Source organism: Canis lupus, chromosome 27 (assembly GCF_011100685.1).
Source record: "Canis lupus familiaris isolate Mischka breed German Shepherd chromosome 27, alternate assembly UU_Cfam_GSD_1.0, whole genome shotgun sequence".
NCBI lineage: Eukaryota > Metazoa > Chordata > Mammalia > Carnivora > Canidae > Canis > Canis lupus.
In genome coordinates, this window is record NC_049248.1 from 14,516,648 (window position 1) to 14,543,343 (window position 26,696).

Below are 26,696 nucleotides of genomic sequence, written 5' to 3' on the forward strand. Positions count from 1 at the left end.
ATTCAAATTTGAAAGTTTCTACCACCAGGCTTGACAAAGAAAAGGCACTTAACAGATGTTGGTTCTCTTCCTCTATCTGCCTAGTTTGTAGTCTCTGGGGCTTCTCTCTTCCTGCTAGCTGAAATCTGTAATATATCATGTTCCCATAAATTGGCCCAAGCCAATCTTTCCATCAGAATGACTCTGCTTGCTGAGCTTCCACTGAAAACCAAACCTCAATGTTGCTCCCAGCATACTTCCCTGGGGACAAATTCATGCTCTCCCAAACAAGGAAGAACTAAATCCCAGTTTCTGGAACATGCCAGTCAGTTTTTGCTCATCTGTAACATGGTTATTTCACGTGTGCTGGGTCTGGGCGGCACGAATGGAGAATGAACCCTTCTCTCAGACCTCTACACCTCTCACGAAAGAGTAAGATGATCTTATTACTACGCTTATGTCATGTTTGGATTGGGGAAGGATATTTTCTTGTAACCTTAACGAAACAAAGCAGTGGCAAACATCAGTGATGTCTGCCTGTGGCCAAACCTCTTGATTTCCCTGGCTCCTTCAGTCCTGCAGGGAGGACCCAACATGTTAGCCCTGATACCAGTGGCTTCACGGGAAAGGGTGACTCTGGGACCTCTCTGGGAGAGCAGTCAGCCTTCCTTGCTTGACCTTGAAGGAAGGAACAGCCCGGGGTTTATCAGACCCAGGTCACAAGTAACCCTATGTCTAGAGTTTAATGACACACCAGGTTGATAAAACGTGCTGACGGGAGCATCCTCTACAGGGAAGAAAGAATTTCAGATCATGCCTAAAGCGCTTCTAATGGTCACCAAATTCAGTCCTTTACGTTTTGAAGGCTCAGGGATCAGGTGTCCTAGCGGGGCTAACTGGATGTAGAACCCATCTCTTAATAAATTATTTGGTGTCTTCTATATTTGCTTTTAGTTCTCTCAGATGTAAAGAGCTATTATTATTTATATTATTAGTAGTATTATTATTATTAACCTTTTTTTTTTAAAGCAACAACAGCAACTACCTTTCTGCCCATCTGACCGCAGGGATTTACTAAGTGGCCTTTGTTAATGGTAGAAATCAATCCCTCTATGACTGATGAGTAAATAACACTGTCCTACCATTCCTCCCCCTTGATGGTTAAACCCCACAGTACCCTAAGGGAAGCTTTCCTTATGCATTTCTCCTATATCACCAGAAAAATTCTTTAGTGAAAAACAGTTTTATGCTTGACAGCTTTGAGTCTTTATCTTTTTTCTTTTCAATCAGTCTCTTTTCTCTTTACATCTACCTAAAAACAGGAAACCACATATCTCCACCCCAGCAGCAACCCCTCATCTACTAGCATGTTCCACACCAGTGTGGGTCTACAGTCTTTTTGCTTCTGAATTTGGCTGGATGCCCACTCCTACCTTGTAGGAAACCCCTCCGGGCACTGCCCAGTAATTGCACTCATAGTCCTTTTTCCAGACACTCAGGATCTCTTTCCCAGGACTGCAGGGCACACCCTCCTCTCCCTCACTGAGCTCTCTCCCCTGAGTCATTGCTAAGATTCCCTGCTCTGACTTCCCCTTCTCTGCAGAACTGTACTTTCTTATCATAAAGTTTGTTTCAGAGATAATCTAAAGAAAGTAAGCTGGAGAGGGTCCTAGGCTAGCTGAGAGCTTGCCTCCCTTTCTCCCTGTGCCCGCCTATAGCCTCCCCAACCTCGACCTCGAGGTATTTCAACTTACATTCAGTGGCTCACAGCTCTCTGGGGTGCCTCTGTCTCTCACTCTGCCTTCTGAGTACTGGCAGTTAGAACAGGAAGGAAGTTAGTGAGGAAAAAAAATGTTTTAAACCTACTAGAAGAGGAAACCCTGGGCTGTCTCAAATCCTGTTCCTTTGCACTGCGTATCTCTTGATCAGTCAACTGAACAGTGTTCTTGTCAATTAATGGCACATGTCGGAACACGACTGCCCATATGAGTGTGGACACAGACATGCATGAGTGTTCATGCAAGGGGATTGAAGCCATAACCTTTGAGTGCTATGGATAATTGTGTGGATATGTCTAAAAATCGAGTCATTGCTGTGCATAAGCTTACTGAGGCAAGTAGCCTAAAACCAGTAGCAATAGATTCACATCAGCTTTACTTCATACCACTGACTTCTGTTCCTATCTGGTCTCTGCCAGCTTTCTTACCAGCCAGATATCTTGAAAGTTTGCTGGCAGCGAATGCAGAGTGGCAAGGAATTACAAATGTTAACTGTGTTTACGTGGCCTTAAACTTAAAAAAATTGCCCTCAAATAGGTTTTTGGTTTTGCTAGTTATAATTTCAAAATGTAGCTTTTTACTGCAGCACAATCAAATGTTACTTGCTGTAGTTTTCACTAATTTATTTAATTAATAAAAAAGTAAGGCACTGCTTTTGATTAAACCTAGGAATGCGGATTACAAAATAGCTTAAAACTTCATTTAATTCATAGTCTTCTAACTCAGAATATGTGGTAATTTAACAAGTACTAAAATTGACTTCATACCATATTTAAGGAAATGGTTTGTGAAGTAATTTAAATGGGAACAAGTTGCCATATTTAAACCATTTAAAGGAACATTGTTTAAACATTGAAGCCACATTTATTCCATACACTACGGATGCTGCTGTCAATAAAAAATGCTTATTTATGCTAACATTTCAATATTCAATATTTACATTGTTTCAATATGTGTAGAGCTGACTAATAAAGCAAGTATATTTGGAGAAATTGGCATTTATTTTGCTGTCGTTTAAACATGGTGCATTTTGTTCCACTTATTTTGTAAATTGAGGCTACCAGATAGATTGTTATCTTTAGTCACCGGAACCGAAACAGTCAAGATGGTGGTCATTTGGTGGGAGAAAAAAATATTAATATAGAAAAATAGAAAAAGGAAAACAGTATATAATTAAAATTAGCAAAAGTACTGAAAACCGAATACAAACTTAGTTTGTAAATTTCAAAATGATATGGATAGAAACTAGCCCTTGAAAGTATCTGACTGAATTATAAATCGAAGCAAATATTAATTCACATGGAAGAGAGTAAATTTTGTAGCTCAGTACTCTCAAGAGGGGACACATTTCTTCTTTCAATAATATTTGTGGAGCACCTTACCACCACCCCCCCCCCTCGCCAGCTACTGTTGTAAGTACCAGTGAAACAGCAGTAGACACCAGACAAACTCTCTGTTCTCTTGTGGAAATTATGTTCTAGGGGTGACAGATAATTAAAAAATAACCCAGATAGAATAAATTATTTAGAACAAGAAGGATTTAAAAATTGGGAATGGTAGATTCATAGTCTACATGCCACTCCCTATTTCTCACGTTATTAAGGAAGACAGAACTAGTCAAACAGGGTTTTTTTGTGTGTGCAGTGTGTGTGTATTTAATGGGGTGGGAGACAGCATTCATAACTTTCAGCAAATTCTCAGTCCATTATCTCAAAAGGATTAAGAATTGCTAATTTAAAGCCCTTTCTTGATGATATAGCAATGGGCTTTCAGTAGCTTAGAGGACAACTGTCATGTTTTCCTAAAATACCTCCTGACGTCACTTCAGGGCAGGGATCTCTCTGAAATTCCCATTTCTCATTTTTCATAGTTCACTATTGACCTGTGTTTATCAGTTGGGAAAAGAGGCAAAGAGACTCTTTGAAGAGGCCTACCATGGAAGGCGTTCTCCTTCCAGCAGTAAGGATGCTCTTCCTTTAAGGATCTTAGCTGCTACCAAATGAAATTAACAGGACTTGGAAAACTGCTTAAGAATTTCCAGAAAAATGACCAAACCGGGCAGCCCGGGTGGCTCAGCGGTTTAGCGCTGCCTTTGGCCCAGGTGTGATCCTGGAGACCCGGGATCGACTCCCACGTTGGGCTCCCTGCATGGGATGGGGGTTGGGCTCCCTGCATGGAGCCTGCTTCTGTCTCTCTCTCTCTCTGTTTCTGTGTCTCTCATGAATAAATAAATAAAAAATCTTTAAAAAAATTACCAAACCATTAAAGTATTTTCCATCTTTTCTTTGTTGTTACAAGCATATGACTGAAAGGTAAATTCTAGACAAATCTTCCATGGGTCATGAGCCTCAAAAAGTGGCAAAAGGCTACGGCAGACTGTTAAAACTGTTAAAACTTTCTCTTTTTTGCACAGACCTATTTCTTTGTGGCTCCATGTTGAGACAATAAATTCTCAGAGATGACTTTCAACCCTGAAAGCTGTCCATTCAGAAATGTGTCCACAAGGCACTGTTAGCAGGCTGGCTAGGGGGCGGAAGTGGGGCATTGCAGTTAGATGGATGTCCTGGCTCTGTGTCTTCCCATCAATGTATCTCCGGCCATGGTTTCGTTTCTTCAAGCCTCAGTTTACCCACCTGTAAAAGAGGAATGATATCAAAATCCAACATTGCAGGAAGTGTTGGAAATAATGTGTGAGGAAGCATCCAGCAGGGTGCGTACTATAGAGTAACTGCTCAATACTCAATAAATGATTGAGGCTAAAAAAATCATCACCATCATCATTTCCACATTACATTTTGATGCTTATTATTGCAGACTACATATGAGATTGACTGGGAGAGAGTCTTTTTCATCTAAGTGCTCACCATCAGCCAACACACATCTATTTCGTATATATTACCTTCTTCTTCTTTGAAGATTTCCAGCTTTGATCTTATCCTAGATCCTAGATTATATTTTTTTCTGAATTAGAGTGTGAACTGTTTATACAATTTAATTTAGGACTTTGCTTTGTGTTAAGTAATTATTTTCTGAATAGTAGAGTTATTTCTACATCAAAATATAAAATGTGTAAGGAAGGGGCTGTGTCTTACATGTCTTGTATTATGTAGAATGGCTATCATAATATTTACCTGAATTATGCAAAAAACTGAGCAAAGTTCCTTAGTAGATATGTATCTTTCTAAATTAGATAGAAATACCTACATTCTACACTCCTGCTCCTTTTCTTTCCTCTGGTTAGAGTGTTGCCTTGGGGAAGAACAAATATGAATGTGAGTATAGTCATGTGTCCATAGGAGTCACGGAGACCAATCTGTATTCTGCAGGGGCTCATGGCCTTGGTATAAAGATTCATTTCCAAATTCAACAAGTCCTTAAGAATTCCCAGCTATATCCCAGCAACTGTGCATAGCAGCAGAGATAAACCCACTCCTAAGTCACAGTCCTAGATCTTTTGTTGCTAATAATGTAATGAGAAAGACAGAAATAAACAAATTAATTTTGGGGGGTGAGCTTGGGAAAAGAAATGTACACAGTGTATTATGAGAGAAGTTAGCAAGGACATCAAGGAATACATCTTGGAGGAAGTGACTACAGTGCCAAGTCTACCAAGTGAGTAGACATTGGGTACTTGACATGGGAAGTGTTGGAAGTGGAGGAGAAGGCATTTGAGGAAAGGGAAACCGTGAGAAAGGTGTGGCACCCTAAAATGTATGTGCGGGAATTATAAAGAAGCAGCTCGAGGTTGCTGGACTTCAAAATGAACATCATATAATGATGATAAATGTGCCTGGAGTGGGGCAGGTGGAGGGTCACATCCTAATGGACCTCTTATGCTATGCGAATAAGGAACTTGGTCTTGATCCTGCCAGTGATGGAGAACCACAAAAAAATAAAGGAGTCCCCTGAACAGTTTTGTGTTTTACCCTGTAGTTTTCTCTGGTAGCTGTGTTGATGGGTTTGATGGGAACAAAACCAGGTTGGAGACTATTTAAGCCTTAACTAAAGTACTCACAGTGGGAATAGACAGAGGTGGTCAGGTGCAAGAAATACTTAGGTGACATTGGCATGACTTGGTCTTTGGAGGGATGTGAAGGATGATGATGAAGAGGGACAAGGACTTACAGGTTTCTTTCAAGAATGACAGGGTTCTTGGTGGTACTATCAATTGATATAGAAAAGAAAAAAGAAAAATCAGATGTGTTGGGGGAGATTATGACTTGAGTTTGGACATGTTGAATTTGAAAACAACTGTGCCATGGATGCCTGGGTGGCTCAGTGGTTGAATGTCTGTCTTTGGTTCAGGTCATGATCCTGGGGTCCTGGGATCGAGTTCCACATGGGGCTCCCCGCAGGCGGCCTACTTCTCCCTCTGGCTATGTCTCTGCCTCTCTTTCTGTGTTTCTCATGAATAAATAAATAAAATCTTAAGAGAAAAAAGAAAACAACTGTACCATTTCAACTGTACTTTTTCTATAGACAGAAAGATATATAAGCCTAGATTTCAACTGTAGACTAATGATTCATACTTCATCAGGCTATGGATAGTGGTTTCAACCAAGTTACCCAAAGTGTGGTCTGTGGATCAGCAGATGGGCATCATCCAGGAATTTGTTAGAAATGCAAATTATTAGGCCAAATCCAGACCCATGATATCAGAATCTCTAGGGTTGGAGCCAGGAATCTGTTTTAAAAAACTCTGCAGGTAAATTGTGACATTTGAGAAACACCGGTTTAAACCATAGAAATGGATAAGACAATGCTGAGAAAGTATAAAAAGAAAAGTTGGCCACATCTAGGAATATCCTGTTTTATGCAAACTCTGCTTTCAGTATATAACCTGCTGGCTACTTTTCATCTCCTCTGCTAACAGCCTAGCTGTACTTCATCATGCCTCCGGTGGACTTTTAAGATAGCTTCCTTGTATTTTTTCCACTTCCATAACAGCCTAATGCTTTATTCTCAGAGTAGCCAGAGTAAGAAGCACACTCATGACTAGATCATTCCTTCCATCTGAAACTTCTAGGGACCTCTTACCCATTTGCAATAAAATGGAAGCACTTACCATGGTCTGCAGGTTTGCTCATTGTGGTGAGCCGTCTCCAAGATGGCCCCAATGATCCTGGTTATCATCCTTGATCACGTTGTATCAGGCTTGGTCTGTGTGACCAATAGAGCATGGCAAAAGTGATGCTACAATCAGTTTTGAAGCTATGTTATAAAAGACATTGTACTTTCTTTCTTGATCTCTTAGATCATTTGTTCTGGGGGAAGCTAGGTGCCGTGTCATAAGGATACTGAAGTGACATGTGAGAGACATATAGAGTGGTCTACATGGTGAGAAACTGGGGATTTCTGCTGACAGCCATGCGAGTGAGCTATGTGGGAAGTGAATCTTCCAGCTCCAGATGACTGCAGTCCCAGCAGCCTGACTCCCCCTCATAAAAGACAGAGCAGGAACCCCCCCAGTTACACTACTCCTGAATAGACCTTCAGAAACCATGAAATATAATAAATTTTTATTGTTATGAGCTGCCAAATTCTGAGGTAATTTTTATGTTATTAGATAACTCATGCTCTCATGATCTGGCCCCTTGCACCACTCCAGACTCCTCTTTTCTCCATTCTAGTCCCCTGCTCCCTTGATAATCGTTACATGAGAAGTGAGTTCCCATTTCAGGAGTTATTCTCTCTGAGGAATGCTCTTCTTCCAGATAGCCTTACCTGATTCATTTCCTCATTGCGGTTTTAATTTGCATTTCCCTAATGGATGATTACGGTGAACATCTATTTATGTGCTTATTGCCATCTGTATAATTATCAGTGAAATGTTTATTTGTATTTTTTGTCCATTTTCTAATTGGCATGTTTGCCTTTTTAACATTGAGTTTTGACAGTTCTTTGTATATTCTAGATGTAAATCCTTTGTTGGATGTGTAATTTGCAAATATTTGCTCCCAGCATGAAGTTTGTTTTTTTATTCTCTTAAAAGAGTTTTTCAAAGAACAAAAGTTGTAATTTCTTTCTTTCTTTCTCTCTCTTTCTTTCTTTCTTTCTTTCTTTCTTTCTTTCTTTCTTTCTTTCTTTCTTCTTTCTTTCTTTCTTTCTTTCTTTCTTTCTTTCTTTCTTTCTTTCTTTCTTTCTTTCTTTCTTTCTTTCCTTTCTTTCTTTCTTTCTTTCTTTCTTTCTTTCTTTCTTTCTTTCTTTCTTTCTTTCTTTCTTTCTTTTCTTTCTCTCTTTCTTTTGGAGTTCAATTTGCCAACATATAGCATATCACCCAGTACTCATCCCATCAAGTGCCCCCCTCAGAAAAGTTTTAATTTCGATGAGGCCAAATACATTAGATTTTCCCGTTAAGTACATTTGCTGGCAAGTCTAAGACCTCATTGCTTATTACAAGGCCCTGAAAATTTTCTCCTATTTCTTTTCTAAATCTTTATAGATTTACATTGTACATGTAAGTCTGTGATACACATTGAACTAGTTTTTATACAAGGTGTGGCAGTTAGGTGTGGAATTTTAGGTGCTTAAAGTGTGAAATTTAGGTTAAAATTCACTGTTTTTGTTTGTTTCCTTATGGATGTCCATGGATAAAGTGTCAATGCTCAGCACCATTTGTCCAGGACTTAGACGTTCATTCTCCAGCACCATTTGTTGAACAGACTTTCCTCCTTCCATTGAGTTGCTTTTGCACCTTTATCAAAAATTAATTGGGTATGTTTGTGTAGGTATACACTTGTGTTCTTTACTGTTCCACTGATCTGTGTATCTATCACTCTGTCCATACCACATTGTCTTGACTACTGTAGCTATATAGTAAGCCTTAACAATAGGAAGAGTGATTCCTTCCCACCCTACTTTCTTCTTTTTCAAAATTGGTCTTGGCTATAAATTTTGGAATAAATTTATCTGTGTCTATTGAAAGCTTTGCTGAGATTTTGAAAGGAATTGCAATAAAAAGAGATCAATTTAGTGAGAATTGACGTCTTTACTATGTTGAGTTTTCTCATCCATAAGCATGGTATGTTTTTTCAACTATTTAGGTTGTTTTGAGTTCTTTTAAATTAGATTTTGTAGTTTTTAATCATACGAATCTTGTGCATGCTTTGTTAGATTTATACCTAAGCTTTCATTTTCTTTAGAGCAATTGTGAATTATGTTACTTTTTAAATGTCAGTTTCCATTTATTCATTGTTACATATAAATGCAATAGATTTTTCTATATTAATTTAGTATGCTTCTGGGATGTCTGGGTGGCTCAGCGGTTGAGCATCCGCCTTTGGCTCAGGGTGTGATTCCAGTTTACGGACTGAGTCTCACATCAGGATCCCTGTGAGGAGCCTGCTTCTCCCTCTGCCTATGTCTCTGCCTTTTTCTGTGTCTCTGATGAATAAATAAATAAAATCTTAAAAAATTATAGGCTTCGGGATCCCTGGGTGGCGCAGCGGTTAGGCGCCTGCCTTTGGCCCAGGGCGCGATCCTGGAGACCCAGGATTGAATCCCACATTGGGCTCCCGGTGCATGGAGCCTTCTTCTCCCTCTGCCTGTGTCTCTGCCTCTCTCTCTCTCTGTGTGACTATCATAAATAAATAAAAATTAAAAAAAAATTATAGGCTTCAACATTACTGAACTCACTTATTAGTTTATAGGATAGTTTTAAAATGCAGATTCCTTAGGATTTTCTATGTAAACAATCATGTCATTTGTAAATAGAAACAGCCTCATTTCTTCATTTCCTAGCTATATTTTTTTCTATTTTTTCATTCCTGATTGCATTGGCCAGACCTTTCAGTATCACGTTGAAGAAAGGTGATGAGAGCATACATCCTTGACTTGTCCCTGATCTTAGAGAAAAAAACATTCAATCTTTCACAAATAATATGAGGTTAGTTGTAGGATTTTTTTTTAAGATGGTCTTTATGAGTTCCCTTCTATTTATAGTTTCCTGGGAGTCATCGTAAATGGGTACTAGGTTATGCCAAATGCATTTTTTGTGCATTGTGTCAATTGATATGATTGTATGATTTTTCTTCTTTAAACTGTTGCTGTAGCACATTATGTCAATTGATTAGGCTTTAAATAGTCTTGCATACATGGAATAAATTTCACTTGGTCATGGTGCATTATTTTTATATAGTCCCGTATTTGACTTGCTATTATTTTGTTAAGGATTTTTACAGCTAAATTCATGAGAAAGATTGATCAGTATTTTTCCTTTTTACTCTCTTTGGTTTTAGTGTTAAAAAGTCTTATGAAGGTAAAACTGGCCTCATGAAATTAGCTGAGAACTGTTCCCTCTTCCCTATTTTCTGAAAGAGAGTATTGTATTACTATTTAATAAGTTATTTCTTTCAAGATTAACAATGTTGTCCTGGAAAATGCATAAATATGATGGGGTATTAAGAGAAGATAGGGACAATCTTGTATCTTCCTTCTTCACATTTAGGGTATTCCTCTCTGGAATCTGCTGTGTATTAATCACAGTGGGAATCTCAGTTGAGGAGGATCCAAATGCAGAGGAAATGTATCTTTGATGTGTGTCTTCCTACTCAAAGATATTTTAAGTAACACTAAAGAAGGATTAGAGATTAGTGCTTGTGTAAGGAGCTTGTAGGACAGCTAAAATTTTAATTACTTTTAATTACTAAGTAAGTGCCCTTTAACTCTCTTTCTGTATATGACTAATGATACTTTCCCATCTGTCAGAAAATATCAAGAACCAAGGATTATTGAGCTATGGAACGTAATTTTTTACTGTATTTTTATGATATTTAGGTTTTTTTTTTTTAAAAGATTTTGTTTATTCATGCGAGACACTCAGAGAGAAGCAAAGTCATAGGCAGAGGGAGAAACAGGCTCCCTGTGGGGAACCTGATGCCTGACTCAATCCTAGGACCCTGGGATCAAGACCTCAGCCAAAGGCAGATGCTCAACCACTGAGCCACCCAGGTGCTTCTGATATTTAGCTTTTAAATTTGCAAACTCATTCTCATTCTCTGTAGTGTGCTGTTCTATGTGTTTTGACAAATGCATGGAGTTGTAGATTCACCACTATAATCAAGATACAGAGTAATTCCATTACCCTTTAAAATCTACTGCATTGTCCCTTTCATGCCATCAACTTTTCTCAATCCCTGGCAGCCACCTATTAGTTCTGCAACCTTATAGTTTTGCTTTTTCTGAATGTCATTAATGAAATCAGACAGCATAGAGCCATTCAACTCTGGATTCTTTCACTTTGTAAAAGGTGCTTCATATTCATTGATGTCATTACATATACCAATAATTCTTCTTTTCCCAGCAAAGATTTCTTGTCTTTGAAAATTTAGAGTATCCAGACAGCCAAGGTTCTTCCAGAGAAATTTCTTGGTCATCAATCACCTTGTTTAGAGCCATGTGACCCCATTACCTGGTTGATAAGATCAGAGATAGATAACTGATCAAAAGCCAGCCATGATGAGTCTAGCCAATGATCAATGAAGTAACCTAGGAGAATTGTTCTGTGTCATGGAGGCAGTATGTATTTACTGCTGATTGGCCAGGGTACTCAAACCTTCTAAGACTCAGCAGCAGCAGCAGCAGCAGCAGTAGTAGAGGAACAGGTAGAAAGAACAGCCTTGGAACAGAGAACAATGGATACAGTTCCTGAAGATACAAAATGACCAGATCTTTAGAACTTCACAGTGTCTTGAACAGTGTTTCAGTTTCCATAAGGCCCTGCTGATGTGATTGAATTTCCTGTCTTCCACACTTCCCTTTGTATCCCACACTTTCTCTTTTTTTGTTGTTCTTTCTTCCTATATGTTCAATATTTTCCTTTTTCCCTAATATGTCCTTTCTGTTTAAAGAGATTCCTTTATCATTCCTTTAGTGTAGGTCTTCTGGTGATAGATTGTCTTAGTCTTTCTTTATTAAGATGCTTTTTCTCCCCCTTTCATTCCTGAAGGATAAATTCACAGACAGAGGCGATAGTACTATGATCAGGACTTGAAAAATATTGTGCTACTTTCTTCTGGCCCTCTGGTTTCTGATAAGAAATCTTCTGTCATTCTATGTTTTCACCTCTAGGTAAGGTGATATTCATATATTTTTTGATTGTTTTCAAAATTTGTTTTGTCTTTAGTTTTGTGGTTTGATTATGATGTGCTTTGGCATAGATTTCTTTGGATTTATCCCATTGGGGTTTGATAGCTTCTTGATTCCGTAGGCTTATGCTTTTCATCAAATTTAGGAAATTTTCAGCCATTATTTTTTCAAGTACTTGTTTTAGCCTCATCTTTCTCTTCTGTCCTGCAACTCTAATGATGTGAATATTAGATCTTTTAGTTTCCGAGGTCCCTGAGCTGCTTCCCCCTCCTCCTCCTCTTCTTATTTTTTCTTCTTCTTCTCTATTTATTTTCTCTCTTTTGATCAGATGGGATAATTTCTATTGTTCTAGCTTCAAGTTCACTGATTCTTTCTTTTGTCTTCTCTTTTCTGTTGTCAAGCCCATCCAATGAATTTTTATGCTGATAATTGCATTTTTCAGCTCTAAAATTTTCATTTTGTTCTTCTTTAGGTACCTTGTTACTGTTGAATAGTGGTGACAATTCGGATTCCCCACATGGGCCCCTTAACACCATTCTAGTAGGAAGGAAGATGGTGCCTTATTATCACTGGTTGTAGATGAAAGTCTAAGATCTCCAGGTGGCCTTCTCTGATACTACTCAGGGGGGGTGGAGCAGGGTTACATAAGTATAGCTGGACCAGGATGGAAGTCTCTTTACTCAACCTGTGCTGATGAGGTTGATGTGGCCATTTTTTTCCCCTCCATAATATTGTATTTGTTGATGTTGGATTTATTTCCATGGCATAGGATAATTTTTGTCTAATTGTTTTTTGCCTAACTAGAATACTTCTTTTCTGGTCATTTGTCTACAAAGAGTAGGTTTTTTTTGAGAAGATTTTTTTTTTTTTTTTTTGTCTGCTCCTGTTTGTGTTTCTGGGTTGCTGTCTCTCTTGCCTCTAGTTCAGAATATACAAAATAAAAAGAGAACTCAAGGAATTTACTGCCACATTATTCCTAAGGCCCTAAATTCCCTATTTGGTCTCTCTTTTTCTCTTGACCTTTTAAAATACTCTTGTGTTTGTTCTATGTATAATATCTAGGAATTTTAGCTGTACTTTGCAGGAGAAATGGGGGGAGGAGTATATCTGTTCCATCTTGGCTCAGAGCTGGATGGAAAATAAATTTTTAAGTCTTTAAAGCAATTTAAGAATTTTATAATCATAAATCCTTGAGAGCTAAATTAGAACCACTTTAGAAGAGTTTTTCAAACTATATAGTTGGTCATATATCACACTCCTCACTCTCCATTCTTCTGGGTCTCCATTTTGCCGGGAGGGCAAAGAGTCACAGTACAACAACCCTCCCCCTTCCTCCAAAATTGAGAATCACTGGTTACAAATCCTGCTACTGATCAATGTGGTTTATCTTTCTCAAGTGTTTTGGGATGGAAAAAATTGAGAACCTTGGCACATTATGACATATGACATGAAGAAATTGAAACTTGAAGAAGGGGCAATCTTGTCACACAGCAGAGATGTGGTGAAACTAAGCTTGCACGTGAATCTACAGTGGTACTATGCCAACAAATTATGTTGGTACCTTGTTAAAATGCAGCTTCTGGTTCAGTTAAGTCTGGAGCAGTGCCTGATGTCCTGTATTTCTAACAAATGCCCAAGTGGTGTGGCTGCTGTTACACTTTGAGTAGCAACACTCTAGAACATTCAGCTTATTTTTCTTTTCACTATCTGCATGAATTGCAGTTGTTTAACAAAGAAATACAGAATGGGTGGGTTTCACAGATAAGAATCTCAATATCGGATCCCTGGGTGGCGGAGCGGTTTGGCGCCTGCCTTTGGCCCAGGGCGCGATCCTGGAGACCCGGGATCGAATCCCACATCAGGCTCCCGGTGCATGGAGCCTGCTTCTCCCTCTGCCTGTGTCTCTGCCTCTCTCTCTCTCTCTCTCTCTCTCTCTCTGTGACTATCATAAATAAATAAAAAAATTTAAAAAAAAAGAATCTCAATATCTATGTGCCTGGTGTGTAAGAATAGAGGAAGGTCTGAATGGTAATGGAGACACAGATGTGGGAGTAGAAAGACTCATTCAAACACCAAACACTCTGCTGGCTCTGCAATGCATTTGCTGCTTCAAAACTCCTCTAATTTTGGTGAAGACCAAAGGAAAGCTTATCAAAAAAACCCCATAAGCTGTTGAGCAGCCCATGTAATCTGCTTGGGGCTGTCAGTTAAGAATCTTTCCCCTCCTGGGAAGGATAAATTGACCTTCTCTCTCTATAATCTTATGGAGTACAATTCTCCAACAGGTAACAATTTAGGGAATGCACATTACAATTCACTAACAAGGCATGAGAGAGATCAGCAACACATGCATCTTGGTCTATTCTGCTTTGCTGTTGTATAATAGAAAGGAAGCAGAATATGCAGAGCGTTCCAAGATTTGGGCCTTGGTCCTGGCTTCACTACTAACTTATTATATGCAGTTGAATAAATCACATCATTTCTCTATGATAAATTTGTCAAAAGAACTTACTGATACTAGCATATGAGCTAAGGTCTATATATAGTGTTGTACAAGTTAATACTAGTGGCTCAATATAACCGAAAAACTGAAGTCAAGTGTGCCAATGAATTGGTTTGTAGCCTGAGCCTCATACTCTGAAGACTTTGATATTGAAGATCCAGCAATCAATTTTCAAATAAATGGCATCAGTTATTAGTTATCAGCTACCACTTGGGCTTTTTCTCTGTCAAGTATCACTGCATTTTGTGTCATTTTTGGTTTGTGGTTCTATCTTACTGAGGAAATGTATACATTACCTGTTAGGGAGAGATATCGTATACTTTTCAATGTCATTGCTCACATGATTAGCATCCCAGTGTCTCCACTGCAGCAAGGGACATTATGATTCACTCCCTTCTTCTCAGTTACCTAGAGTCTTATAATAATTATGACATGATGTGTGTGTGGTGGGGATTGATTTATGATTGGGTGTGTGTGTGTCAGAGAAAGGGAAAAAATGAGGGGTAGCAAGTACTAACAGTGGGAATGGAGGAGCACAAGAGATATTGAATCACAAATTATGAATATGTCCCTGGATATCAACACTTTGTGTGTGTTTGTGGATTTAATACCTACTTATTGACAGGAGAGAGCCCAAGTCAGTTTCGCGAGAGTATTCAATCATCAGAAAATTCCTAAGCCTGTCCCAGTCTAACCCCTTATTCTTCCAACTTCTTTGCACCTGGGTTGGTGCTTTAATCTCATAAGAGTGGGATTAAGAAGCATGTGGGTATTACAGGGAGATAAATCAGGACGCAAAGGTCCTTTATTCATCTGCTGTGAAGAGGGCAACTAGACAGTTTATAGGAGCAACATTCAACTCTGTGAGTATTTCTCAACTTCTGATGTTTAAGAAAGGCTTTGTGGGTGGTGAAGGGTTGATGTGGCTCTAAAATAAAGAGATGGAAGAAGAGAACTTTGAATCTGAGCCTGGACTGGGGCCAGGAATGAAACTAGGGAAAACATGAAGGAAGTACACCACAATGGCCTTATAATATCATGCAGCAGGCTAATAAGTGAAACTTGATTATTACAAGGTCGCTGCAAAAATTTATTACTAAATTCATTTTGAAAGAACTCCAAACTGATTCCTTCCTTTTTGTGGCTCCCAGTTTTCTGGGAAAGGAGGGATGTGGGGCATTAAATGACCACAGAACAAACAGTTCTTTACACCCAAGACGTGCTAAAAAAGACCAAAACACAAGAGGAAGACATGAAAGAGTGAGGATAAGGAGAAACAGAGTCAAGAGCCAGCCAGGAATAACCTCAATGCAGTACAGATGGCTTAGCCTTCTTCCTCTAAGGTCAAAGTATTTGTTTGTTCCAATCTGAAGGAAAGTACTCACTGGACTTTTGTTCTTGTCTTTTCATGGCTTTGGTTTGAGTCTTCCTTGGCTCTCCAAATTATTTGATTTTCTCTGCTTCAGCAGGACCCTGGTTACATTTAGGGACAACTCCACCAGTGCAAAGAGAGCACTTCTACATCTATCTCCTCCTGACCCCTCTTTCCCTTAGTCCTTCAACAATAGAATTGTCTATTTGCTTATATCTTTTCCAAGAAAGAAAGAAAGACCTGGAAGTCTGGGATGATGATAGCAGCATCAGAGATCTGAGTCAAGAACCTTCTGAAATTGCTCTTCCTTAGCTGGGATTTATGGATGATCATCCTCTGTAGCTTTCTACAACTGAACTCTGCTGCCTTGGGTCCAAGGTGACACTAACCTTGGTTCCTCATAAAACCATGCCTTGACATATTACTTTGCTGCATCCACTTCTTTCTGTAGGACAACAGTTCATAGTCTCCAAAAGGGGAAGGGCTAATATTGCTTTAAAAAGAGAAAACCATTCTGTGTCACAAAGGAATGAATTACTTGACACTTCTGGGAGGCAAAAATGTGAAACATCTTCTTAGAGCTAAAATCAAGTCTGAGACTAGATTGAGGATTGTTTAGCCTGAGGGATGCCCTTTTAATTCACAAGAAAGCATGGCCAGGATAAGTTTAGCCTTTGGTGATATCTGTGGTGGACAAGACTAACTTCCAAGGCTGGAAATGGTCATATTTGTTCTGCTCCTTCCAAAGGTTTTAAAGAGAGAACTGGGGGCACATCTAACACTCTAGGAGTTAGTTGATTGTCCTACATACTCAAAAATGAAATATTATACATGAAAGACACAATAAAAATAAAATTCTTACCCATTGTGCAAACTCTGAGTGTCATGAGGATCCATAGATTAGCCAGGAACCTATTATAGAACTCTTTCTGAAGAATTCCTTTACATAATGCATCACACCTACAAAGGAACTCTGTCTGAGCCTAGAGGTGTAACTTCAAAATTTTATAGGTAAATATGCAAAAGAAACTTATAAGAAAAAAGGAGAAGTACAATCAGGGAAAGATGGAAGTCAAGTGTGATTTTTAAGTTCTTTGGGGTTGCTTTTGGGGATGTCAAGGAATCCAAAGAGAGCTTAAGACAGAATTTTAAGGCCAGGCATAAATTAAAAGGGTGTTGGAGGGATGCAGAAGATTACTCAGCAAGTGCTGATGACAGTCACCTCTCTGGTTCATAACAAGAGCTCTTCAACAGTTCACCCAGGAGAAAGGGTGTAGGTAGGGCAGGTGAACCTGTGTCACAATCATAGATTTGTTTGCCTGGCTTCCTTGATTCCTAAGGTCTATTACATAGTTACTGTTTTTCTGAGCATTCTACATTGAACACTTGTTTACATTATTCCCTTTACTTTTCCCCATCACTCTAAAAATAAGATATATTTGAATCATTTTATAGATGGAATGAGATCCAGAGAAGTTATGTGATTTGTCCAAGGTCACATAAACAGTTCTTGTGGAGCAGGAATTTGAGAATATATCTATTTGATTCTAAAGCACAGAAATTTTACATTGCATTGCCCCCAAAGGGTAACTGATTAGTTTATGTTAGGGCTTCATATTATAGGCTCTGGATCTAACCCAGTGGGATCCTAGTTAGAACTTCTAGATAAAAATAAAAGATGCCCAGTGAAATTAGAATTTTGGATAAACAAAAAATAATCTTTTGAATAAGTATGTATCATGATATATTTGGGATATCCTTATCCTAAAAAAAACCCATTTGTTGTTTACCTGAAATTCAAATTTAACTGGGTGTCCTCCATTTTTATTTGTTAAATCTGGTAATACTAATGCTAGTAAACTCTCCAGATGAGCTAAAGGAAAGTTTGTGCTTTCTTACTATTTTGAAAGAATTGAGAAGTCCAAAAAACTTGATCTGAGAGAAATTCGCTAGTTTTCCTCTATAGCTTTGTCAGAGCTGGGATGTGTCAGTCACTGGTGGTAAACTCTGAGAATAATGTTGCTCTTGGCTGCCCACCAGCAGTTTCCACAGTCCCAACCATACTTGGACACAAACTGTGCCTGTTTACCAGGGCAAAAGAGGGTCCATAGCACAAGAACTGGATTCAGTAAACAGATGAACTGGCAGCCCATTTCTGAAAACCACTGAGAGGTTTGTGAGGAGAAGACCAATTGTTGCCTTCTTTATGGTTTAGTGGAGAATTCACAGGGTCAGAATCTCATGACCCAGTGTTCAAGATATTAGTTCAACTTCTCCATTTATTTATTCACCCATTGGATAAATATATATGGCACCCCTGCTATGTGCCAGGCCTTTTTCTAGGTTTTGAGGTCGCAGAAATGAACAAAAATGGAAAAAGCAGCCTTATGGAGCACATTCCAGTGGGGAATTAAGATAAGATCCATGGCATGAACAAATGATCCAGAGCCCTGGCCAGATTGACCATCCTTGATACCTGCTCACAGGTTAGTCAATGTATTTCTGTTGAAGAAGTTGAGAACTAGAAGGAGAAAATTAAAATAGTAATTGGGGAAAAGAAGGTAAGGAAAAATATCTTTTACGCAAGGATGATAATTTAAACTGATTTTGAAAGTAATAAGAAAAAGTTGGTGAACTTGAAGTCATAAAATATAAGATTTGAGGCATGGTCCATGTGGCAGAGAAAGAGAAAGAAGATTTGCATGGGCCAAAGATAGCCAGGAAGAGTCGGAGCTAAGAATATTAGCATAAATCAATAATTTATAGATTATATAAATAAATCTTCTAGGTAGCAGGGTACGGAAAGGACTGGTTCAGGGTAAGAGATTAAGGCTACTTAGCAGTTCTTTGGAGCCTTTTAGAATCTTCCTTCCCAGGATAAGTGTTACCAACTTTTGTGATAGAAAAGGAGATTTAGATTACTTTAGATTACTTTAGATTAGCAGACTTACTTTTAAAATTTATCTTATTAATGCATTTTTGTACTTGAAGAAGACAATGTACAATTCTTCCTTTTTAAAAAAAAGGATCTTATTTATTCATGATAGACACACAGAAAGAGGCAGACAGAGGCAGAGGGAGAAGCAGGCTCCCTATAGGGAGCCTGATGTGGGACCCAATCCCAGGACCCTGGGATCACAACCTGAGCCAAAGTCAGATGCTCAACCACTGAGCCACCAGGCATCCTGACAATGTCTATTTCTGTAGTTAAAGTAAAAGTCTGTGAAAATCATATTGGGGGGCAGCCTGGGTGGCTTGGTGGTTTGGTGCCGCCTTCGGCCCGGGACGTGGTCCTGGAGACCTGGGATCAAGTCCCACGTCAGGCTCCTTGCATGGGGCCTGCTTCTCCCCCTGCCTATGTCTCTGCCCCTCTCTCTCTTTCTCTCTCCCTGTCTCTCATGAATGAATAAATAAAATCCTTTAAAAAAATCATATTGGGTAAGTCCATGATTTGGATAATGGGAGAAAATGTTGAATATTTCGGAGAGGTCTGTGGCTAAAGAACCTCATGTCTGGATATGGAGTTAAAGCATAAACTTACTACTTAATCATATTCCATTGCGTTCCTGTGTGTGTGTGTGTGTGTGTGTGTACTGAGATGTATCAAATACCGCACGGGTTAGTGTCTCTGGTTCAGAGCTCCCCTGTCCAGATGACTATATTGTTATCCCCCAGAACTAGGAGAGAAGTATCTTGATCACATGAGGTTTAAGCAAAATAAGGACTGGAAGGTAAAAAGCCCATAAAATGTGAGGCAATAAACATTAAGAGTCAGGTTATTATGTAGTTGGGTGGGAAAATATATAAAGCTTAAAGAACATACCAGTTCTGTGAAGACCGTAGGTAGCATTTAGTCCATTTCCCTCTCTTCACAGAGAGTGGAACTGGTGATCACAGAGGGGAGGTACATATCATAATAAATTTACATAGAAAGCTCATGACAATTCATTGAAGCAACATATCTACCTAGATTTTTGGTTTGTAAATCTCTCTGTTGTGAAAATCTCTTTCTTGAAAATCTCTTTAAAAGATGGTAAGTTCTTCCCTTTTGTTTTAACAAAAAGTCCTGAGCTTTTCTGGAACTTCCAGTGAGGGTCTAAGAAGCAATGGTCTCTGTAGCCTGAAGGGTCTTTTTTTCCCTCCTCTCACTATCTAAGGAACCTGAAAGAGAACCATCAGACACCCAGGGACATCAGGATGAGTGACAACACTACTTTGGCTCCTCCAGCTTCAAACCAGGGTCCCACCACCCCCCGCAAGGGGCCCCCCAAGTTCAAGCAGAGACAGACACGCCAATTCAAGAGCAAACCTCCTAAGAAAGGTGTGAAAGGGTAAGACCAAAATGAAAAGGAAGATTTGCTATTATTTTTTCCATCACAAGCTTGCTTTGGTTTTTGAGAAATTAATGCTCCCAATATTAAACAGACTTACAAAGATTTCCACAATCTTTGCTGAATCACGTTGTTAGCCCTGGAAGGTTTTCTCTCAGTCCCCAGGTCTGTGTTCACATTTAACATGGTAAATGGGGCCTGTAGCAACCTTTGACTTACCTTACCAGACTTTTTTGACCACTCCTTTTTACCAGTAAACCCTGTGGTTTAATTTGGAGTACTAAAACACTGGCCATTTCCAGAACGCAGAGTTGATTTTTATGGCTGCAAAAGTTATGTCTTCAGTTCTTTATTTTTCTTTCTCTTCTTGGCAACACCCTATTTATTCTTTAACATACACCCATATGTTAATTTCTCTTGTGAAGCCATTCCTGACTCTCTTGGACAAATGTGATCATTACTTCCATGTTTGCATCTTGTACATTCAACTATCATAACTTGAATTGTTTTACACTAAATTTGTTTATTTACATCTGTTCTCTGAGATTGAAGTTCCTCGGAGAAAATTAGCTTTTCCTTAATTCCCTATGCTTAATACACTGCCCGCCACATTGTAAATGCTTGATAAGTGCTTTTGAGTAACTAACCAAATGGATGAATTAATCATTTTAATATCTTTCGTACTGTGCTTTATTCCAATTTCTATTTTTTTAAAAATGGAGCTTGACTAAATTGCCCCAGTGAGAGTTCTCTTTGGCTCTCAGTTGTTTTAGGCTAAATTTTTACGAGGGGAAAATCTCTCTCCACTGGGACACACTGTCTGAAACCAGCCTGAGTGATATTGTCTTTGCCCCAGGTCAACGCAAATAAAAATATTTCTCAAAGACAAAAACTTAAACCTCTTCTTCCCCCTTAGGAAGCTTTCTCAATGAGTCATTTTGAGATCTTTTCACTCTGATGTCAGCTAATTTTTCTTTTTTTCCCCCATAGGTTTGGAGATGACATTCCAGGCATGGAGGGGCTAGGAACAGGTGAGCCACACAGGAGTGTGGACTTTCACCACTCTACATACGTTAGGCCTCAAAGGGCTGTGAAAAATTATAGAAATAGCTAAGGCAGCAGATATTGGAAGACATAGATGTGTGGGGCTTAGTTGAACCTCCTAAGTAAGTACACGTGTGCCCAGAGCCAAACATTCACAGAAATCAAGCTAAGCCCCGGAGATACAAAATCTTGTTGTATTAACCAATGCTTGAGGACATATGGTGATTTGTCGACTTTCATGGTAGAGAGATTCTCAGGGTTAGTCTATCCCAACTTCATCACTTCTTCAGAAGAGAAACCTGAGACAGAGGGGAATTGAGTGACAATCTGAGGCCACAGAGTGAGGTATTGGAAACAAGGGAGGGGCTTGGAGACTTTTTTCAACCCAGGCAAACCCCTCCCTAACCAACTTCCTCTTTTTACATATTCTCTGGCACCTAGAACAGGGCCCACACACTGAATGTCTCCAATACAATATTTTTTAGTTGGCTAGAATAATTTGAAATGGTGGATAATGAATGCAGATTACTGGACATTCTTTTAAAAATATTAAACTTTATTCTTTATAGCAGTTTTACGTTTACAGAAAACTTAAGCAGAAAGTATGGAGCTCTTAATACCCTTGTACAAAGCTTCCCCTATTATTTGCATCTTACATTAGTATGGTATATTTGTTATAATTGTTGAGCCAATGTTGGTAACATTAGTATTAACTAGCATTCATAGCTTATATTAGAATTCATTCTTGGTGTTGTCCAGGTTCTGACAAATACACAATGTTGCATATCCACCGTTACAGGCATATACAGAATATATGCCCTAAAAATCCCCTGGGCTTCCCCTGTTCATCCCTTCTCCCACCCTCCACAAACTCTTGACAATCATGAACTTTTTTACTCTCAAAACTTTTGCCTTTTCCGGATTGTCATGTAGTTAGAATCATACCGTATATAGATTTTTCCAGACTGGCTTCTTTCACTTAGCAGTATTTATTCATTTAAGATTCCTTTATGCCCCATATGGCTTGATAGTTCATTTCTTTTTTGCCACAGAATAATATTTCATTATATGGCTGTATCACAATTTGCTTATCCTATTAAAATACATTTTCTTGCTTCCAAATTTTCACAATTACAAATAATACTGCTACAAACACCATTGTGCAGGTTTTTGTGGACATGTTTTCAACTCATCCAATACACTTTTGATAAATGCTGTAATCAGTAATCAGTGTCCTCACCAAGCAATTCTCAGTGTATTTGCTTTTTACAGTCAAATGCCACTTCTGGGATCTCAAATACATTTTCTGGCTACTTTATAAAGCTCATTTGCTATTCTGCTAAATCAACTGCTTCTGTATTCTGGCCAGGTGTATATAAGAGCAGCAGATTTGCTTTGGGCTCTGGAGGATATGCTTAACTCTGCCAACATATTTGGAATACAGGAGAGAGCTTTATACTGCGGGGAGATCTGACATCTTTGGCTTGGTTCCAGTCCCATCTCTATAACTCAGATTTTTTTTGTAGGCACTTAATCTCTTTGGGTTCCAGTCAGCTTCTCTGTAATTCAGGGATTATAATATTTTATATTTTTTAAGCAAAAAATTGAATTAGTAGATGCCTTGAGATTACCTCTCAGTAGGTGACTAGATATAGCAGGCATTTCAAAATGTAAAGGAACTAAAGAGTGAGTCAGAGAAGCCCAAGGAATGCATCTGAACGAATAAGGAGTAAGAAGACAGTGGATTTCCAGATCATGGGAATTTAAAATGCTTCTATTTCTCATTTTAATCCTTGGCCTGACTAGAATTCCCCTATATTCCTTCCATAGTGGTTGTGCTTTGAGGAGACCCCATTTGATCAGTGACTTGCACCCTCTCAGGCTAGCTGTAGTCAATACCTTGGGTCACCTCGCCAAAGCCTTGCAGAATGAAACCAGTGAAGATGCCCACCTAGTGACACCTGTTCTGGGGGCATCAGAACCCTGTAAGGGATTAATGAAGCAATCAGTCTAATCCTTCCAGGGCTGTAGGGCCACTCTAGATAACTTCCTGGTTACTGAGACAGCGAATAGGAGGAGTGAGGTGTCTCTGCCTGAAGGGTGTCTTTTTTTTTTTTTAAGATTTTTATTTATTATTTATTTTAGTGAGAGAGAGAGAGAGAGAGAGAGAGAGAGGAAGCACAAGTGGGGGGAGGGAGGAGAGGCACCAGCAGACTCCCTACTGAGCACATAGCCTGATATGGAGCTCAATCCCACCACCCTGAGATCTTGACCTGAGCTGAAATCAAGAGTCAGATGCTTAACCCATTGAACCATCCAGGCACCCCTGAAGAATGACTTTTCTGTGAATAGAAGAAGCTCTAGGGGGGTGGGGTCGGCTTACAAGTTCTTCCCTTTCTTGCAGACATCACGGTGATTTGTCCCTGGGAAGCGTTTAGCCACCTGGAGTTGCATGAGCTTGCTCAGTTTGGGATCATCTGATGCACCACAGGTTCTGTCGCTCTCAACAGCATCGGCTGTAATTTTGATTACTTTTGCCCTATTGATCTGCCGGAGTCTTGAAATTCAGCTGTTCGGAAGTGGTTTCTTCAGCTTACACAGTCATTTCCCCTCCATTGCTATGAAGAGTTCTCATAGTGTCAGATCCTCTCTTGCCATACAGTTCAGCTCAGAATAGTGGATGCAAATTGTCTTTTATTAGGGCATTTCAAACTTTACCATCTTCCCCCATCAGCTGGTTGGAAATCATTGATAGTTTTCTAGATTTTGTTTATTTGTTAAATCTTTCAAATCTATTTGGACTAGGCAATCCCAATAATTGGTAGTAGCTTTTAAGAGAACATTTATGTCATTCCCTTCCTCTTCTCATTTAATAAAGAAGATATTTACCTTCAATCTAATGATGCGGTTGTATTAAATGCTGTATCCAAATATCTGATGCCCTGACCTGAACGACAATTAAACACAGAAGTCACAGTCCTACAGGAAATAAGCACAGTGCATGTGAAAGATCATAGGAATAAGAGTCAAACCCTGTTTCTACTTTGTAACTTTGTATATCAAGTACTTTCCGGGTCTAAATTTTATTGAACTGGGATATCCCTGAGGGCCTCTGCAGCTTGTACAAGTTAGACAGGCTTATGTTGATGGAAGACTAAAGATTTAAACTCAGGAATCTGATAATTTGGGTCTTCTTTGCGGTGCCTTGGCTCAGTTGATTGAAAATATTTAGATGTGATAAAGTTTAGACTCCAATGCAAAGGAGAGGTAGTTGAACTCTCTGAATAAAATGATGGGTTGCTTCACCCTTGAGGTTGTGTCAAATGTAATGTGCACATAGCTATCTTTCCCCAATACTTTCAAGGCAATTGTGTAATTCAAAGGCTGCTTCTGTGTGACTTGGATGCTTTGGATACCAGCAGTATTAATTTCTTCATTTCAATTTTGTAATCTGTGGTAAAAGAATGAAGTAAATTAACTGAAAAGAGAGGCAGAATTATAGAGAGGAAAGAGATCTGGGTTCTAATCCTAGCCTGACCAGTAAATTACTCTGTAATTTGGGACAAAGATTTCTCTCTTTGGATCCTCTAGTTTGCCTGAATAAGGTAATGTAAGGCTCATAGTAGTGATAATTCCATGACTTTGAGGCCCATGGAGTCTGAGAATTCAAGTTGCTCAGCACTCAAGAAAATATCTTGTGCTGCAGGCTCTGCACTATTTTGCACAAATGACTTACTTGCCATTGGCCAGAAGACTAGAAGCCCAAGGAAAGCATCTGGTAAGGGGGTAAGGAGACTGTGGATTTCCAGACCAGGGGAATTTAAAACACTCCTATTTTTTATTTTAATTCTTGGCCTGACTAGAATTCCATTTCAGTTCCCCCCTTAGTAGAAAAGAAAAAGTACAAAAGAAAAAATAAATAAATCCAAGGGTAGAACTGTGACATGGAAGAAATGTAGTGGTGGAGTGTGCTTCTCCCTCCAGTAGGGACTCTTGCCTCTACTCATGCATCTGTTTTCCAGCTAGCAGCTCCATTTGATAGCCAGAGCCTCAGGCTGCACTTGTTCATTCTTGTATGCCTCTCAGTTATGGATGTCTAGGTTCTTCTCCAGCTGGGTGAGACTCTGGTCCACATTTGACCTACTTTGCAAATGTTTCTCTAAACATTTTAAGAATGCACCCAGAAGAACATACTCAATGGTCAGGCTGGAGAAGGATCCAGAAACCATGCTACATGAAGAATTGTTGAAGGAATTGATAACATTTAGCCTAGATGGGAAAATGATGATTGCCAGCAAGTATTTGCAAAATTGTAATGAACAAGATGAAGCAGATCTATTTTATGAAGTATTCTAGCTTTTAGTGGTAAGCTAGAAGAGATAAATTGAAAGCCATTCAAATCCTAGAATTCTGTTATTTCCATTTCTAATTCTACCTCTACCATTTCTACTATTTCTAATAAGAAACAAGGAAGCCCTTCTTATATAAATAGCACATATAGTTAAAGGTAAGTCATGGTCCTCATCAAAGTCCTGGCAGCAGAAATCCAGACTCGGAGTAACTGAGAAAGTTTAATCAAAGGGACTATTTAGAAAGGCTTGAGGTGGAAGAGCCTAGCTGGCTCAGTCAGTAGAACATGTAACTCTTGACTTCAGGGTCTTAAGTTCAAGCCCCATATTGGGTGTAGGGCTTATTTTGAAAAAAAAAAAAAAAAAGAATACAGTAAAAAAGGCCTGGAAAGGATTAAGGAGCCTCTATGAACCGTAAGACAGTAACTTGGGGCTAGCAAAGTTTCCAGTCCTACACCTGAAGGAATCCCAGTAAGTCTTCTCTATACAAAAGGCCTCCAAGAGGGCTGTAGAAGGACCCGGCCACCCCACAGGAGCTTAACCTCCTCTCCTCTTGATTACTTGATGGATTACTGTGAGGTGGCTTCCTCCTTCTACAGCCCTCTTGGAGACCTTTTGTATAGAGAAGACTTACTGGGATTCCCTCAGGTGTAGGACTGGAAACTTTGCTAGCCCCAAGTTACTGTCTTACAATGGAATATTCCTCAGCCATTAGAAATGACCAATACCCGCCATTTGCTTCAACATGGATGGAACTGGAGGGTATTATGCTGAGTGAAATAAGTCAATTGGAGAAGGACAAACATTATATGGTCTCATTCATTTGGGGAATATTAAAAATAGTGAAAGGGAATAAAGGGGAAAGGAGAAAAAAATGAGTGGGAAATATCAGAAAAGGAGACAGAACATGAAAGACTCCTAACTCTGAGAAACGAACTAAGGGTGGTGGAAGGGGAGGTGGCCGGGGGGTGGGGTGACTGGGTGATGGGCACTGAGGTGGGCACTTGACGGGATGAGCACTGGGTGTTATTCTATATGTTGGCAAATTGAACACCAATAAAAAATAAATTTATAAAAAAAAAGAGGAGAGAAGTTTAAGCTAATAAGTAACTCAATGTTATTCTTTCTCATTCTCTTTTTTTTTTTTCTTTCTCATTCTCTACTCTTCTGTTGATACCTCCCATTGGATAACCCCAATTGGAAGTCAGAAGACAAAAGAGTTCACTGATGTGGTTCACTGTGTAAAGTTCACTT

The 26,696-nt window shown here is 39.1% G+C and overlaps 2 protein-coding genes across 4 annotated transcripts in view; one reads left to right on the forward strand and one right to left on the reverse strand.

The window, feature by feature from the left end:
* ARHGDIB (Rho GDP dissociation inhibitor beta) overlaps positions 1 to 1,891 on the reverse strand; it is a 19,182-nt gene extending 17,291 nt beyond the window's left edge. The window contains exon 1 of the mRNA XM_038576892.1: positions 1,734 to 1,891. The gene's annotated coding sequence lies outside the window, so the exon portion shown is untranslated. The remainder of the gene's footprint in view (positions 1 to 1,733) is intronic.
* On the forward strand, positions 256 to 23,993 carry PDE6H (phosphodiesterase 6H). Of its 3 annotated transcripts, none has more exons than XM_038576893.1 (4): positions 256 to 411; positions 19,876 to 20,049; positions 21,040 to 21,080; positions 23,498 to 23,993. In XM_038576893.1, exons 1-4 carry the CDS (start codon positions 299 to 301, stop codon positions 23,572 to 23,574), a joined length of 405 nt encoding a protein of 134 aa, XP_038432821.1. In that variant the 5' UTR covers positions 256 to 298; the 3' UTR covers positions 23,575 to 23,993. The 3 variants fall into 3 exon arrangements, with proteins under 3 accessions (XP_038432821.1, XP_038432823.1, XP_038432822.1); XM_038576895.1 differs by lacking the exon at positions 256 to 411 and adding an exon at positions 17,848 to 18,279; XM_038576894.1 differs by lacking the exon at positions 256 to 411 and adding an exon at positions 17,854 to 18,204.
* The last annotated feature ends 2,703 nt before the right edge of the window (positions 23,994 to 26,696 follow it).

Bases quoted from the DNA above. Each gene is read 5' to 3' on its own strand.
- PDE6H (XM_038576893.1), top strand. From the start codon at position 299: ATGCCAGTCAGTTTTTGCTCATCTGTAACATGGTTATTTCACGTGTGC. The intron at 412-19,875 runs GTAAGATGATCT...TCACTATCTAAG, and splicing joins TCTACACCTCTCACGAAAGA to GAACCTGAAAGAGAACCATC. The intron at 20,050-21,039 runs GTAAGACCAAAA...TTTCCCCCATAG, and splicing joins CCTAAGAAAGGTGTGAAAGG to GTTTGGAGATGACATTCCAG.